Consider the following 16,364-nt stretch of genomic DNA (forward strand, 5'->3'; position numbering starts at 1 on the left):
TTGAAGCCCCGACATGAGAAATTGTTCCGAAAAAAATTAAATAAGTCTATATTTTAAGCTTGTTTGTAGCGGAAGCTCCCAGTGTCTGCCGGTCAGTGCAAATCACGCGAGATTTGCACTGACCGGCGGAACAATTTCTCATGTCAGGGCTTCAATACAAGAGGGACATTACAGACGAGCAGTATGGAGGTATTTGGATGTTTTTTGGTGTATCTATTTGGACAAAGAAAGTTGGTATCCATTGACAACCATTATATGGACAAATACTGCTGCACAGACCCCCCCCGTAACTCAGAGAAGGGACGGAGGACTCTGAAACTTCTCACAGCTCTTAGTCGACATGAGGGTGAGTAGATAATGAGTGAAATTTTAATTTTGGGTGAACTATCCCTTTAATGCCAGGTGTAAACGAGGTGAGTGTTTCATTTCGTTTAGCTCCGTGTTTGGTCTCCACCAGCTCCTGGGGGGAAAGTCTGGCTCTTTAGAACTGAACCGACAACCACATGATGCTAATGTTTGTAAACCTGCTTTGTCTTGAATGTACTAAAACGCACCCAAACAGTGCAACGGTCCAAGTGTTATCTGGCATGAATCACTTTTTATTAACATACAGTACTTTCATTCTCATGCTTGCTATTTTGACTGCACAAGTGTGTTCTTGTACCAAACTAACACGTCTCTTTACATCTTCAGATAATGATTAGTTGGCCAGGGTGTGCGGCCAACTAATCAACGCTTAAGATGCCAACAGTGCATCACAATGTTGTGACACATCTTACCATTATCAAAAAAGAAAAAGCGGTAACACTTTATAATAAGTACACACTATTAAGCATTAGTTAAGCATTAAATACTGAAATCCTCATAACATATGTAGTATGTAGTTTATAAACACAGTCAATAATGTTTTACTCATCATTGATAATTAAGCACTAACTATTTATATGAGTATTCATGTGTTATAAATTAAGAATTCAGTATTTATTAATGCTTAAAGCAGAAGTAAGCGATCCGGTCGTTTTGGCTAATGCTACGTTCCAGGCAGGCTTTTGAAACCGTAAATTACAGCTTCAAGTCACAACTTACGACTTTGTAGCGTTCCAGGCAACCCACTCGTGTTTTTCCGACCTGTTTTACCTGTGAAAGTCACTATAACGGCCACTCGTAACTTCTGACCCGTGAACTCGTACCAGATCGAACTGGTACAACTTCACAGGTCGGAAAAACACGAGTTACGAGTTTCCTTGAACGCACCATAACAGTTCTCGTCCCTACGTCACCACATTCACGCCGTCCCTTGGCTGCACACACAGCCCTGCATGCCGTTCTCTCTCCTCATTGGATAAAAACTGTAGGATACGATAAATGTTTTCTCTTCGGCTCAGAGCAGAGCAGAGTGACTGACAGACCCGTGTTTCAGACCAAACACTCTATGTAAGTGATTGCTGTCGGAAGATATAACTATTTAAGACTTATATTAACACAAACATATCACTTACTTCTGCTTTAACTAATGCTTAATAGGGTGTACTTATTGTAAAGTGTATTATAAAGGGAAAGAGGAGCAGTAGTCTTGGCATCTTAATTTCCATGATGCATAAATGAGAAAAGCAGCTGTCTGTTCCTGTCGTCATTTCCAGTGAGCGTATATTAGTGCATCTGAACACAGTTGGTCTGTCTGGCTGTTAGACGTGACAGTTTCTACTGGTGTGTTACCCTTCCTTCTACGGATAGTTTTGATTTCGTCTTGAAAGGACAATTCTGGGCGAATTCAACTAGGGGCTGTATTTTCCTAACATTTTAGGTCTAAAAGAAGAAATCTGAAGATTTTCAGTTTAATTGCTCCTGTTTTGCAGTAGTTGTGTCTGTCCCCGCATCGCCACGGCAGCGATGAATGAGAGCTGCTTAGGCTCCTCAAAGCCGCATTTTTTTTCCACAGACAGCGTCAGATGGCAAGCAAGTCAAGAGTTGATATTCCTGTGTTTATGACACAAACGGTAGCTTTCCCACTGCACCTGAACACACCGAGCACGGCAACTGGGTCTCACGCGAGACTCCGGGAGATCTAGGAGTTTTACAAACATGTCGGCTTGCTTGAAGTAAATAAACTTCTCGGTGCATGTTTGAGTCACCATCTGACGCTGTCTGTGGAAAAAAAATGCGGCTTTGAGGGATGTAAACAGCCTAAGCAGCAGAACTTACATCCACTCCCATTCATTGCTGCCGTGGCGATGCGGGGACAGACACAACTACCGCAAAACAGGAGCAATTCAACTGAAAATCTTCAGATTCCTTCTTTTAGACCTAAAATGTTAGGAAAATACAGCCCTGAGTTGAATTTGCCCGGAATTGTCCTTTAATTACTGTGAGGTCAGAATGTGTGTAGTGTAGCGCCCTCTGTGGCAGGCTGCTGTTACTGTTTACTCACTGAGGTGCCTGCGGTCGGGGACCGAGCAGCTGCTGGAGACGTCACATGATTGATGGCTCTCGGGTTCTCACCTCCTATTCGCCGGTGTCCTCTGCCAACGGCATCTGGGAGTCAGAAGAATAAACAGCAGAATTATTACTAGTCTTACACCAGTCAGCACTAATTGGTCGCAGTATAAGTAAGCAAAGCAAAACTCTGCTGCTTAGTGGCTCTGGAAGGTGAGGTCATGATTCCCAGGTTTCTAACTTGTGTGACAGTTTCCAGAGACAAATGTGAGAGTTTAAAATGTATTAAAGTAATATCATTTGAATTAGTAGCATTATGGATCCTATATGTGTTAGTGTTAGGCTAGCCTGAGGGCCAGTGTCAGTAAAAGCGTTAGTAGCAGCTCATTCAGCAACAGACTAAATTCATGCGCTCTGTGCCCTGTACATGCACTTTTGACCTATTTCACATTTTTTAATGACAATGACAATTTTTAATGTCTTTTTGATTTATGTTTTTTTTGGTATGCCATTTCATTCAGCTGCTATGACATTTTACATTTCCCCTCAGGGATTAATAAAGTTATCCATCCATCCATCCATCCATCCATCCATCAGTGAGGTGTCTGTACCTCTGCGCAGGTGGAGCTCAGGAGGTTTGACTTTGCTACTTCCTCCACCTTCCTCCTCCTCTTTTCCTCCATCAGGGCCATTCAGGTTCTCCATCCCAGGATTGAGACTCTGTTCTGGGGCAGGATGGAGCTCAGTGCCTGGGGACGGAGTGGAAACGTTCAGCCCAGGGTCGGAGCTGTCAGCTGGGGGAACAGCAGACGCCTGCTCCATCTGAGAGACCTCGGCCGGATCTGCCATCTGAAAGTCAAGACATACTGAGCTTCAATGTTATAATTCATTTGATTTAATGATGAAAATGTATATGTATGCATATATACAGTGCCTTGCAAAATACCCCTTGAACTTTTCCATATTTTCTCACAAACCACAAACTTAGATGAATTTCATTGGGATTTAATGTGATAGACCAACACGAAGTAGAGCATAGTTGTGAAGTGGAAGGCAAATGATACATGGTGTTGAGGATTTTTTACAAATAAAAATCTGAAAAGTGCATGCATGTATTCAGCTCCCCAAGTCAATACTTTGTGGAACCACCTTTAGCTGCAGGTACAGCTGCAAGTCTTTTGGGGTATGTCTCTAGTACAGTAGTTTAATACAGGACAATCCTGGTGGAAAACCTGTTGGAGGCAGCAAAAGACTTGAGACTGGGACGGAGGTTCACCTTCCAGCAGGACCACCACCCTAAACACACAGCCTGAGCTACAATGGACTGGTTTACATCAAAGCAGATCCATGTGTTAGAACGGCCCAGTCAAAGTCCAGACCTGAATCCTACTGAGAATCTGTGGCAAGACTAGAAAACTGCTGTTCACAGATGCTCTCCATCCAATCTGACTCAAATGGAGCTATTCTGCAAAGAATAGCTCCATTTGAGTCACACACCAAAAGACCTGCAGCTATAACTGCAGCGAAAGGGCTGAATACATGCACACCACACTTCTCAGATTTTTATGTAACAAATCTTCAACACCATGTATCATTTTCCTTCCACTTCACAATTATTATATGCTCTACTTTATGTTGATCTATCACATTAAATCCCAATAAAATACATTTAAGTGTGTGGTTGTAACGTGACAAAATGTGGAAAGGTTCAAGGGGTATGAATACTTTTGCAACATACTGTAGCTATACTCAGAAGTCATCACCTCTGTGTTGACTCACCATCTTTCCAAATTCATGCTTAGACATTAGACATTATGACAGATTCAAACAACTCCTGACCAAAAATCCTCCCGTAGAACAGCTGAGCTGCCCGAGTGCCTCTGAGCCACACAGAGAGCTGCTGCAGAGTGAGGCTTAAAGGCTGCAAGAGAGGAGAGCAGCGGTGACTGACCTGTGTGTCGTCTGTCCTGCCTGAGGACGAGTCCCTGCTGCTCGGGACAAACTCCACGGATACAGAAACGAACAGGATCAGAGTCACGGGGGAGAGAGAGGCTCCGAGACGATGACCAGGAGGGAGACGGACGAGGAAGTAAATCAAAATTGCCTCTACAGAGGAGAAGTTTCACTGTTGCCACGGTAACCCCTGGCCGGCAACTAAACACACAACAAAGCTGCCTCCCACCACAAGGAGAGAAGAGAGACACTAGTGCAACCAGTTCTTCAGTTTGTTTTTTTGTTTTACAAAACACAACACTGTAGGTGAAGGTGGGGGTGGGGGTGGGGGGGGGGTCAGAGGGTTTAACTGACTTAAAATTCAAATTGGTAGAGACAGAATTGTGGTGAATCAATTAAATTTTTTTTTTTACTTAAAACAAGAAACTTGTGGTGACTTGTTACATTGGAATTAGACGGGCTGTTAATAAAGGGTTTATGATAACAATCTGTCATCTGTACACTAGCTTTATGTAAACCAAATACAAGTGTAAAAACATTCACACTTACAATAACAATTTTTCAACTCTTAGTTTGTCCAATCAGATAGAAATGTTGAAGAAAGCTGCAAAACCCCCTTCATCCACAAGATGGAGGTACAACCATAGTGCGAAATACGGGGGGGGGTTGGGGGGGTCGGACCCCCCCGATTAACCCCTTGAGACCCCCTGAAAGACTCAAAAGCAAAATCTGAGGGGGGTCTCAATCTTGTCAAAAAAATAAATAATATAACATAATACAATAATTTTATTGTGGTCAATTAAATGTGTTTAAGATCACCATGTCCAGTATTCATAATTCAAAACATTTATTCGTTTAACATTAAGCTGAACCGTGTCACCTGCGCATTATGCAAATTAGCCATGTGCGCCAGCCCAGCGCAGGAGTCGAGCCCACTCGCTATCAGAACAGAGGATCCCGTTCCTCTCCCACCCTCTGCCGAAGAAAGTGAAGTTGAGGCCGAGTGCTCTGAAGACGTAGCCGCAGCCCCTGCTGCTAGCACTGGTGATTGGCCGCTTTTCTTTTTCTTTTTTTTCCCTTTTTTTTTTTTTTACACCTAAGCAGGTGGGGTAATGGAAATACCGCAACCCTTGGCTTGACATTAAGGCAGGAAAATAACTTAAGGTAAGAGGCTAGCCTGCTTCAGCATACTATGGCCTGAAACCCCCAGTGGTGTTGTTTGGCCAGGCGCCTGTTGTGAGCTATTTGTCTGTGCTTTTTCAATTTTTATGATGGCCCGTTATACGAATGTGATTTGTGGATGTGTTCAATGCTGTGTTTAAACGTATTTGCCAGATGGATGGTTAGATAAGGCTACATGATCGGTCATATGCACATAATTGCACGTCAGTCTCCGATCTCCAAATTTATACAGTTGGTTGTTATTCGAGTGCACGAGTTTGGTGTCTTTCATTCATTTTAATTGTTGTATTTTATTTATTGTCTATTCGTTTCTGCATTGCCCTGATCGCGCCAGTCTCCTATACCTGGCATTTATTCATTGTTCAAGTGCGCCAGTGTGGTGCCAATTATTGTCTTTTATTTATTTGAATTATCGTCTATTTATCGTCAATTACTTTCTGCATTGTAATGCACAACTTTGCCTCTCCTTTTTAGGCTATAGGCTAATTTTCTTGGCTTATTGTAATGTTATAGTCCTACTTTATAAAAATAAAAAAAATAACGGTATTGCGCAACAATCGCGAGTTAGGGACCCCCCCGAATATTGATGGGTATTTCGCACACTGGGTACAACACACATCAAATCATTCAAGCTTTAATACAACAAGTGTTGAAGATTGTCTGAGGTGACCCAGAAGAAGAAGCAAAACCTGAATAAGGACAAGAATGAGAATCTCATGAGACTGAGAGATTCTGGTGCAGGCAGAAGGTGGACGGAGGAGTCCCAGGGACGATGGTGGACTGGTCTCTTTGAACTGACCTCAGACGAAGGAGTCGTCTCCGCTTTGATCTGATTCCTCCGTCGGTCACTGCTGGATGAAGGAGTCCTCTCCACTCCGCCTCAAAGCGTCTCCACACATACGCAGCTGCAACTCCTATCACAGCTCATCCATTCTCAACACACACACACGCGCACGCCATCCTCTTCACTCTCATCATTACTCTACCAGTAATGCCATGGCTGCCATCTGTGGAGAGAGGAGAAGAGACAACACAAGTGATTTAAAGAGCTAAAATGTTTGTTGAAAATGGCCGATATAATAACCGAAATAAGTTTAAAGCAAAGAACAGATCATTACCAGAACATTTACAAAGCTTGTTTAAATTGGAGGAAGGGGACAACGGACTGAAGCTTGACTTTAAACATACATTTGCAAGGTTGAGCTTAAAACAAATGTGTATTTCTGTTGCAGGTGTAAAAGTATGGCATTCACAAAGCAAGGAATTGAAAAGTTGTACAAGTAGCCTATGTCTCAGTTCAAGAAAATGTTTAAAAAAGAAAAGATAAGCATCTACAAAAAAGAAGAAGGAGAAAGAGAAAAAGAAGGGAAAAAAGAAAAGATAGACGAGTGGTGTCTACCGTTATTTTGTTTGTTTTCTTGTCATTACTATGTTTCATCATTCTTAATATTTTGAAACAGAGAATAATATTGGTGTGGAAGTAAGCCAATGAAATTGTAACAATAGAGAGGGGCAGGTACTATAAGTTTTCTTTCTTCATCCTGCTCCTTTTTGAATCTGAATTTTGAAAACTGAATTTGAATTGTGAGAGAGTTGTATTTTCAGTGAGGATCAAATTTCATTGGCTTTCAATTTCAAATTATACTATTAAGATACAGTTTTTCAATGCAATGATTCAAATTAAACAATACAATTTCAAATTATGTGATTCAAATTCAAATTTTCAATTCGATTATTCAAGTTCAGCAATTCAAATTCAAATATGATTCAAATTCAGTTTCTGGTGGCACATATTTCTGCCCATAAACTATCCTCTTGTCACATGATGAGATTGTGCTGCTGCACAGTGGACACTTTGTTCATATACAGTAAATTCTCCAATAGAAGCCAGAGCTTTTATTTGCTTTAACTGTCGAACTGACCTGGCTTTTATATGCTTTTATTTAACTTTGAACAAATCTTATGCTCAGCAACAATGGAAAATACTCACAAATCATTCTACTGTTTAAAAGAGTACGAATAGAAGGAAAGAGCCAGATCTGGAGCACACATTCATTTCATGGCAGTGATTCAGTGATTCATGGCAGTGATTAAACTTATTCATTTTCAGGCCCATCAAGAACTCTAGCATGAATTAAGCAGCTTAGAAACTGCTCAAACGGGCGATCGTGGGCTTTGAGAGGTTTTGTACATTCACAAGAACTTGCAGAAAATAGAAACAGACCCAGCGAGTCCGGCTTTTATTAGCTCAAACCTGTTGTCAGACTGTTTGAGACTCTGCTTTCATTTGAGAATGTATGGTTTATGATGATGAACAGTGGGAGAGTGGGTAAGTTAGGTAATCAGAGTCTGACACCATGGTTAGCTGCCACAGTAGCCCTTGTTGGAGCCATCCATTGTAAAAGCTTAGTGTCATCACAATTTCCACATCATATTCATCCCAACACAGGACTAAAACATGGTGTCTGACCTCAGAATCTCTAGTCGACACTCCGGACTTCTCAGAAAACCACACACCAGCTCAGCTAATTGATCCAGAAAGTCATGGTTTTCACCCAGGTTCAGTTCTGTCAGATGGGAGGGGTTGGACTTTAGAGCTGAGATCACAGCAGAGCAGCTGATCTCTGTCAGTCTGCAGCCATGCAATCTGAAAAAATTCAAAATGAAGATTAAATAATTAATAATCAGTTAAATATATCCCTGCCAATGGGCTTCTCTCTAAATGAGAAAACAAGAACTACAATATTTCTTTAAAATTCTTTTATGTGGATTAAAGATACAAGATCTGCAACAGTAACTGACCTCAGATGCTCCAGTGCACATTGTGGATTCTTTAGAAAATCTACCAGCAGCTCCACCCCTGAATTAGGGGTGGGCGATATGGCAAAAATATCATATCACGGTTTTTTTAAAATGAAGTCACGATTTCGATTTCATCACGATCTTAAATCGAAAAAAGGAAAAATAGACAATTTAGGCCAAAGAACCTTTCTGAACAGATTTTACTCTAAATAGTTGCAGTTTTGCCAACATGTGCAAACAACGTAAACATAGTAAAAGGTAAACAACAACAAACACTCTGATAAAGTGCACTCTTGAACATACAAGGTAGCTTTCAATAAACATGAAAGTAAAATATCAATGAAGACATTACTGTTTGTTTTATTCAACACAGTCATTTTAACAGGATTTTAAGTATATCAAAACACTAAATAGCTGATTGAAAAGGGTAACTGTTGTTATCTCTTTTAGCAAACTTTGCAAATGTCCTTTGTTTGTGCTTTGCAGCATAGAACTGCAATTTATAGAATGTGCCCCAGACGATACAATCTCTGCACTTTGGCAGATCGTTTACACGCTCTAATCCTTCACGATCTAATATTGCCATATCGCCCACCCCTACCCTGAATCCTTCAGCTTGTTGGTACTCAGGTCCAGTTCTCTCAGATGGGAGGGGTTGACTTTTAGAACTGAGGCCAGAGAAGAGCAGCTGACCTCTGTCAACTTGCAGAAATTCAAACTGAAAGGAGAATATAAAAAAGAATAAAATATGCAGGTTTTGGGGAGGCTTTCCCAGGCTACATGAGAAACTCCAAAATTATAGCTCACATTAAAGGGACAACGAAGAGTTTTGGAAAGTGAAGTGTTTTCACACTACATTTACCATGAGCCTCCGCGCACATGGTGAAATTCTTGGACTGGCGCAAGATGGACATCTTGCCAAGAATGTTTTCATTCATCAAGAATGAAAGTCAGAGGTTTGAAGACGATCAGATACCGTTGTCGTTCCGACCATAAACAGTGATTCGGCGGCATCATTCCCATGACCCGCCGGGCAGCGTCGGCTCGCCCAGCGTTTCCACCACTATTAATAATAACAAAATAACGATAGAGACAAAACAATATACGTATTTATCGAAAATGGAGCCATTAACAAGTGTAGGTAACGTAGATTCATCCACATTAAGGTGACACTTTTTCATAACCAAATACAAACTCCTCATTGTCCCTTTAATTAAACAAGAAAAAATATGTTCTACTGACCAATGCATTAGTGTTAGCAATGGCTAAGAAGAAGGATTACAGTACATGACCATCTAAACAAGAAAATGACGACGTTATTCGTTATCACGTTATGGCCGGGGGGGGGCTGGCAGCGTCCGCAGCAGGAACCAGGTAGAAGACGACTGTGTTTAGGTCAGAAACAGAAAGTAATAAAAACAAGTCTTATTTAACGCTAGACAACTTGTATTAACTCATAAAGCAACTCAGGTGTTTCGGGGCCACAGGTGTTTTAGGGTACGGGGCTGGTCCTACTCGGAGCCGGTTCCGACATGTCTCGGGGCTGCTTGGGGTCAGAACTCAGATTTATAATAATAACTCGGAAACAATTTTCACGGGTCCATTTGGGTTCGGGTCCATCAAATTGCATCCTTGAAGACCTCTACCTGGAAGGGTTATGAGTTGGTCCATGGATCCATGGATCCATGGATCCATGAATCCATGCCCATTCGAAATCCCTATTGCTTGAAGTTCAACAGTTAGTTAGAACCTCCTTTCCAGCACCCTGGCATATGTGTTCCACGATAAGATGAGCACCATGATGACTAAATGACTGGGGGACACCATCTGGCACCACTTTTTGGCTACGAGAACACCCACTCTGGTTGCCAAACTCTACTGTTTGAGCGCCCAGTTTGGGTCAGGACCTCCTTCCCCTTCCTGACCCTCTGGTGGTTTGCCAGAACTTGCTCAATGCCAACTAAAACTCCTACATCAAAGCCCCCCAAATCTCATCCCAGAGTCAGACACAACGGCAACAGAAAGCACCAGTCTGTTGCCTATCTAACCTCGGCCCTGACTCAAGTTTTTACATCTGCAGCATCCACCTGATCCAGCCGCATCTGTTCTGGTCCTACTGTACTTGTCTGTATCAGAAGACCTCTTGGTCAGGCCCGGAGTCGAACTATGCAAGTCTGGTTGCGGCACGGTGGCACAGTGGTTAGCACTGTTGCCTCACAGCAAGAAGGTCCTGGGTTCGATTCCCCGGCCGCCCAGGTCCTTTCTGTGTGGAGTTTGCATGTTCTTCCCGTGTCTGCGTGGGTTTCCTCCGGGTGCTCCGGTTTCCCCCACCACTAAAAACATGTCGGCTAGGTTAATCCTCCAGTCAGTGACCAAAGGCACTGGCTCATAATCTGGAGTTGGCTGCCCACTGCTCCTCAGGGATGGGTTAAATGCAGAGAAAGAATTTCACTGTACTAGCTGTATATGTGACAAATAAAGTACCTTTACCTTACCTTACCTTTCCTCTGTGTTGCTAACCCTCCACCTGGCCATGTGCATTTGTTTACAACAAAGCCGTCGAAAAATCAATACATAGAGCGGTGGATAACGTTATACAACATACGATGCTACTAGGTGTATATCTGTGCGGTCTTAACTGTCTAAGCAAAAGATTGGGGGTTACGGAGCATCAGGTTGTGTCGAGTTGTGCAGAGATGAGAGCTGGGACACCGGGGCAGCGGCGAAGTACTACACTGATGTTGCAAGGTTGGTTTTCAGCCATGAAGCGCCATGTGGAAGGCAGAGAGCCTCCATTCTCACTCACAAGTCTATCACAATTACTCCAAAGCTTTTTAATTAAGGTAAAATTGTAGCATAGCCACAGGAGAAATCTTGCTTAGTTCCTCTTTAAGACCAACAACAGAAACTGCCATTAATCAATTAAAAGTGAATGGATTCAAATTATATATGCAAAGATAAATTAGGTTCAGTTATGGATTAAAGGTGTATGACTTACAATAAGAACAGAGAATAACTGACCACAGAACTTTTAGTTTACAGTCGGGATTCTTCATAACACCACTGAGCAGCTTCACTCCTAAGTCCCGCAGGTCGTTGTTAGCCAGGTACAGTTCTCTCAGATGGGAGGGGTTGCACTTCAGAGCCCAGGCCAGAGATCCACAGCTGACTTCTGACAAATTGCAGCTTTCCAGTCTAAAGAAATAATAAAACATGTGTTCATCATCTGTTCAGAAGGGTTTTTGTTTCGCTATTGATAATGAGACAGAATGTCAGATGTGGTAGTGACTACTGCAGTGGTCTGTGAGCATGCTGTCACTGATCACAACAGTCTTATGTTTTAATCTTCTTCAGGTTGGCTTACTTAAATTTGGAGGGTTATAAAATCAAAAATTAATTATGCTCTGATGGTGTTTTTTCTCTATTACTCAGTGGTCCAAAACCAAGAGGAAAACATACTTTACCATGGAGATCCTCTGTGTGGATCAATATAATGTCAACCCCATATCTGCAGGTTATTATCAACACCACTTTCACATCACATTACTTTCAGCACAGAACTAAAACATGGTGTCTGACCTCAGGAGCTCCAGTCGACAGTCTGAACTCTTGAGAAAACCACACAGTATCTTCACTCCTGCATCATGCAGGTCATTGGAACACATTTGCAGTTCCTTCATATGGGAGGGGTTGGATGTCAGAGCTGAGGCCATAGAGATACAGAAAAAATAAAGAAAAGAAAAAAACAAGTGACTTTAGGAGACAAAGTTCTCCACTGGTGAGACAGAAGGTGAGCTGTGGCAAATATACTGAATACACTTAATCCAGCATGGCTTGCTCTATATGGGGTGTACTATAAAATCATAAACACTGAGTATAAAATGTAACATTATTGCTGGAATGTAAGTGCTGTCACGGAGATTTTCGGATGAGGTTCCTGACAAACAGGGTCTGACACAGCAGTGACAGTGGTTACAGGATGGAATAGACATGTACTGTTAATATTAATGAGATAATCAGCACATTTTGAACAACAGCATTACTATGATTAGACTTTAAAACATTTCACTCTAACACAAGATTTGAAGTTAATGGAGTGTGATATGTCAAAGCAACAGTCTAAACCGAGTTTGACAACTGAAAAGTAATTGAAGAAAAAAATGAAAATATGGAAGAACCACAATTCATGAATGCACTCAAGTTATGAATGAAGATAAGTGAGATTCAGTCCAACAGTAGCAGACCTCAGAGTCTCCAGTCTGCAGTCTGGACTGTGCAGTAAAACACTCAGATCCATCATTCCTGAATCGTAAAGGTCGTTGTTGCTCAGGTCCAGGGGTCTCATTTATAACCGTTGCGTACGCACAAAACGGGCCTGAAAGTGGCGTACGTGACTTTTCACGCCAAGATTGTGATCTATAAAAAACAAACTTGACAGGAGAATGTGCGCAGCCCTAAGCAAACTCTGAGCCATGCGTACGCATGGTTTGGAGGAAAAGGGGAATTGGCGACACAGACGGTGTGGTGGTGAACTGAAGTCAGACTCAGGAAATGATGATTGAGAAGAACGATTATGTTTTTATTATCGGCCGTCACACATTTAATTTCAACCCATATGCGTTAGATCCATGTTGCCACGGTGATTTAATTCAACAGCGCCCTTATTTTGCATCGGACTGGTGTTTCAGAAACATCTTCTTAGAATCTAACTTAAAATTCCAAATCAAAATTCCTTCTCTATATTTAATCACCACCGTCTCTCCGTCATATTGTAACTAATAACTAATAACTATATGTTCCTATGATACTGTGAACATATGATCGAGAGTCAATTAAATCTCAAACCCTGGGGAAAAAAATCCAGTAATCGTTCGCACAATTGTTACATTCTGTTTTCTTGTTATCAAGAGAAGTGTCATGTTTGATCATCCCTCAGAATGTAACAGATTCTGCTAATGAGTCAAAGTTTTATCGATCAGTCTAATTACTGTAAATAATACAGTGGTGAGCCCCGTGCGTAATTCTGCACCACGGCACCGCTGGAGGAGAAAGGAGGGAGAGGGAGACCATGATGAAGGTTAATAACTGGTTTCAGATTAAAACTGTTGTCATTGTTGTAACTATGTGCCGAACCAGGTCCAGCATTTGAGAGGGCAGCGCAACAAAACTACACCGCGTGTGCTCTGAGCCGCTGACGCCGTTAACAGCTGCAGCAACACGTCACGTCGCCACTTTCACACCTGCAGCTAATTCACAACACCGACAGAACAAGAGCACATCAGGCTCATTGACATGCAGACCGCATTCATGTGGTGGTTTGCATTGACCATCTACGGTTAAAACAGGGCGTGTACAGGGCGGAACGTGAAGCGGATTCAGCTGCACACACTTGTAGGAACTCTCTGATTTATAAAGGGAAGTTTGCTTGCAAGTGTGCGTACGCAGGGTTTTATAAGTCTGAATATTTACTGGCGCACGCAAAACTTGGCTTTTGGGCGTACGTACACTTTTAGTAACGATCCCACGCACAGTTTTATAAGTGAGACCCCAGGTGTCTCTGAGATGGGAGGGGTTGGCCTTCAGAGCTGAGACTAAAGAAGAAATGGTGATCTCTGACAACTCGTTGCAGCCCAACCTGGACAAAGAACGAAACATGTCGGTAAACTCACTGATAATCAAACATGTCTAATCTAAAAATCGAATCTAAAATGTTTAAAATGGCTTTGGCCCTCTGTTGTTGTGGATAACCACCATACTGTCAGCCTTTTTCATGTTGGCACCTTGTATTGTGGATGCAGTGCTGAAATCAGTACCAGTCAGTGAACTGACCTCAGAGACTCCAGTTGACAGTTTGGGCTCTCCAGCCCGTCACACAGAATCTTCATCTGTGAATCAGGCAGCGGGTTTCCCCGCAGGTCCAGTTCTCTCAGATGGGAGGGGCTGGATTTTAGGGCTGAGGCCACGACTTTCAAGTGAGAGTCTAAGAGTTCACATTCGTTAAATCTGTGGTTAGAGAAATATAAAATGTGTTACCGTGGCAAAAGTACACTTAATTCATATGGTAAAGAAACAATTAATTTGTGTTTGACAGGAAACAGTGAAAATGCTACAAATAAATGGCAGGAGATGGGGTAACGCTAAAAGGATAGTTCAACATTTTGGCAAATTCACCTATTGCTATAATCACAGCAGCAGTAGATTTGTTACCTTTAATTGTCGGTGCAAGCTGTTTTTAGATCGGCGGGGCAGAGACGTGAGCTGCTCAGCTCATGCAGTGGAGGCTCATGGTATTTCTATGTTTCCCTCATCAAACTAAATACACAATCCAACAACTCCAAAACGTCACAACTTGTCCATGAGAGCGTTTCGGAGTTGTTGGATTGTGTATTTGATGAGTTTGATGAGGGAAAGCCCGGAACTACCACGCGCCGAGCTCACGTCTCTGCCCCACCAATCTAAAAACAGCTTGTACCGACAATTAAAGAATTATGACAATGTTGAAAATGTTGAAAATGTTGCCAAAATGTTGAAATATCCATTTAAAGGCCTCATGCTGTGCACTTTTCTCTGGGTTTATTTAAGTACCTGTGACCAGAAGAGAGAATGAGAACATCTCCTCTGATTGGCTGACTGTTTTTGAGTGGCGTGTGGTCGGGCCAATCACAGGCAAGTAACTGAAACCTAAGCTGCATTCAAAAAAATTGAAAAGAAAAACAACTGGTCACGGTGGGCGGAGTTACCTTGTGTGTGACATTACACAAAGGAGGATGCTCTTCTTAAAAGAGACAGTTCCTACAAATGCGCGGTGTGCGTTTCTTCGTTTATGACCAGTTTGATGCATGGGGCAGTATACGTGGCCGAGAGACCTCCCCAAGCGCGAAAAAATAACCAAAATCACATTTTTCATGCCATGGGGCCTTTATGGCGTCCATGAAATCTCATGGGGTCCAATCTCTTACTGCCCTGAGCTGAGGCTGCCTCACTTCATCCCAATTATTTGACCACAATAATTTTGTATAATTGTTGAAAAAATTTCCATTCATTTGGATAAAAACAGCTGGATGAAACTAACAGATATGTCATATTTCCATCACTGTTTCTTCTTCGTTTTCCATCGTTTAAGGTCTGACTGGTCCTCTTTTAATGACATCATCATGTTGCGCCCCTAATAATAATATAATATTCGATAACTGCATGAAGATGAGCATAATCTAATCTATTGACATTGCATCATGGGTTTAATTGCAAAGCCAAAAAATGTCTCTTCTTCTTCATAAGGTGTATGGGTATTATCAAACTATGTTTAGGCTTATACTATTAGTTGCATAAAATGATCAGAGAAAGACAATTAAATCATTAATTGCAATTATTTGTTTGGCAATAAATCGCCAACTAAAATTTCCTGATTGTGACAGGCCTAAGTGGCGTTAAATCTACACTGAAGCAAATATGCAGGTGGACTGTGATGTTCTATTTGAAGAGGGAGAGGACGAAGCTTGAAGTGAGCCGGTGAGATAAAGTGACAGAACTCTGGACTCACTCAGCCTTCCTGCACTTCCTCACAACTGGAACCAGTCTCCATCGTCCCTTCTTTGTTGTGTTGTACTTCCAAGGGTTCAACACATCCAGAACCTCCTCCGACGTCAGCATCACGCGGGCCAGAGCCGAGCAGTGGACCCTGGAGAGTTTCAGCTTGGATTTATCCTCCGCCTCCAGGAACTTCTGGATCTTGCGATAGACTCTCCGGTTGTGCAGCTCCATCACACAAGGCGGAGGATGTTGATGTTTCTGTCGGGACAGATATCATGACAGCTTATCCCTACCCTCCCCAGCTTGAGAAGAACCTCCCTGTCAGCCTCCATCAGCTTCTGTGGACTCGTCTCTTGTTCCTCATCTTACTTGTTCCACTTCCTTGCCTCAAGTGGGAGCTGAACATCAGCTCTTTGACCAAGGTATCAGACAAGTTCACTATTTACACACTGTGGTAGTTTCCA

At 42.2% G+C, this 16,364-nt stretch overlaps 3 protein-coding genes across 3 annotated transcripts in view; all 3 read right to left on the reverse strand.

Annotated features, from left to right (window-relative positions):
• Positions 1–3,282, reverse strand: part of dnah5l (dynein, axonemal, heavy chain 5 like) — an 84,955-nt gene extending 81,673 nt beyond the window's left edge. Inside the window, exons 1-2 of the mRNA XM_085764017.1 lie at positions 3,045–3,282; positions 2,429–2,532 (exon numbers count right to left, since the gene is read on the reverse strand). Of these exons, the coding sequence (XP_085620143.1) occupies positions 2,429–2,532; positions 3,045–3,282 (342 nt within the window). The remainder of the gene's footprint in view (positions 1–2,428; positions 2,533–3,044) is intronic.
• A 3,268-nt stretch (positions 3,283–6,550) lies between these two features.
• On the reverse strand, positions 6,551–12,087 carry LOC146966962 (uncharacterized). Its single transcript, XM_085764019.1, has 6 exons — positions 11,950–12,087; positions 11,392–11,565; positions 8,971–9,088; positions 8,371–8,426; positions 8,039–8,215; positions 6,551–6,575 (listed from the first exon to the last, which is right to left on the reverse strand). Exons 1-6 carry the CDS (start codon positions 12,081–12,083, stop codon positions 6,551–6,553), a joined length of 684 nt encoding a protein of 227 aa, XP_085620145.1. The 5' UTR covers positions 12,084–12,087.
• A 195-nt stretch (positions 12,088–12,282) lies between these two features.
• Positions 12,283–16,154, reverse strand: LOC146966963 (uncharacterized). The gene is made up of 4 exons (XM_085764020.1): positions 15,911–16,154; positions 14,200–14,373; positions 13,876–14,005; positions 12,283–12,321 (listed from the first exon to the last, which is right to left on the reverse strand). Exons 1-4 carry the CDS (start codon positions 16,129–16,131, stop codon positions 12,283–12,285), a joined length of 564 nt encoding a protein of 187 aa, XP_085620146.1. The 5' UTR covers positions 16,132–16,154.
• Between the last annotated feature and the right edge of the window lie 210 nt (positions 16,155–16,364).

This window comes from Trachurus japonicus, chromosome 20 (assembly GCF_045865225.1).
Source record: "Trachurus japonicus isolate A0001 chromosome 20, Traja_1.0".
Taxonomy (NCBI): Eukaryota; Metazoa; Chordata; class Actinopteri; order Carangiformes; family Carangidae; genus Trachurus; species Trachurus japonicus.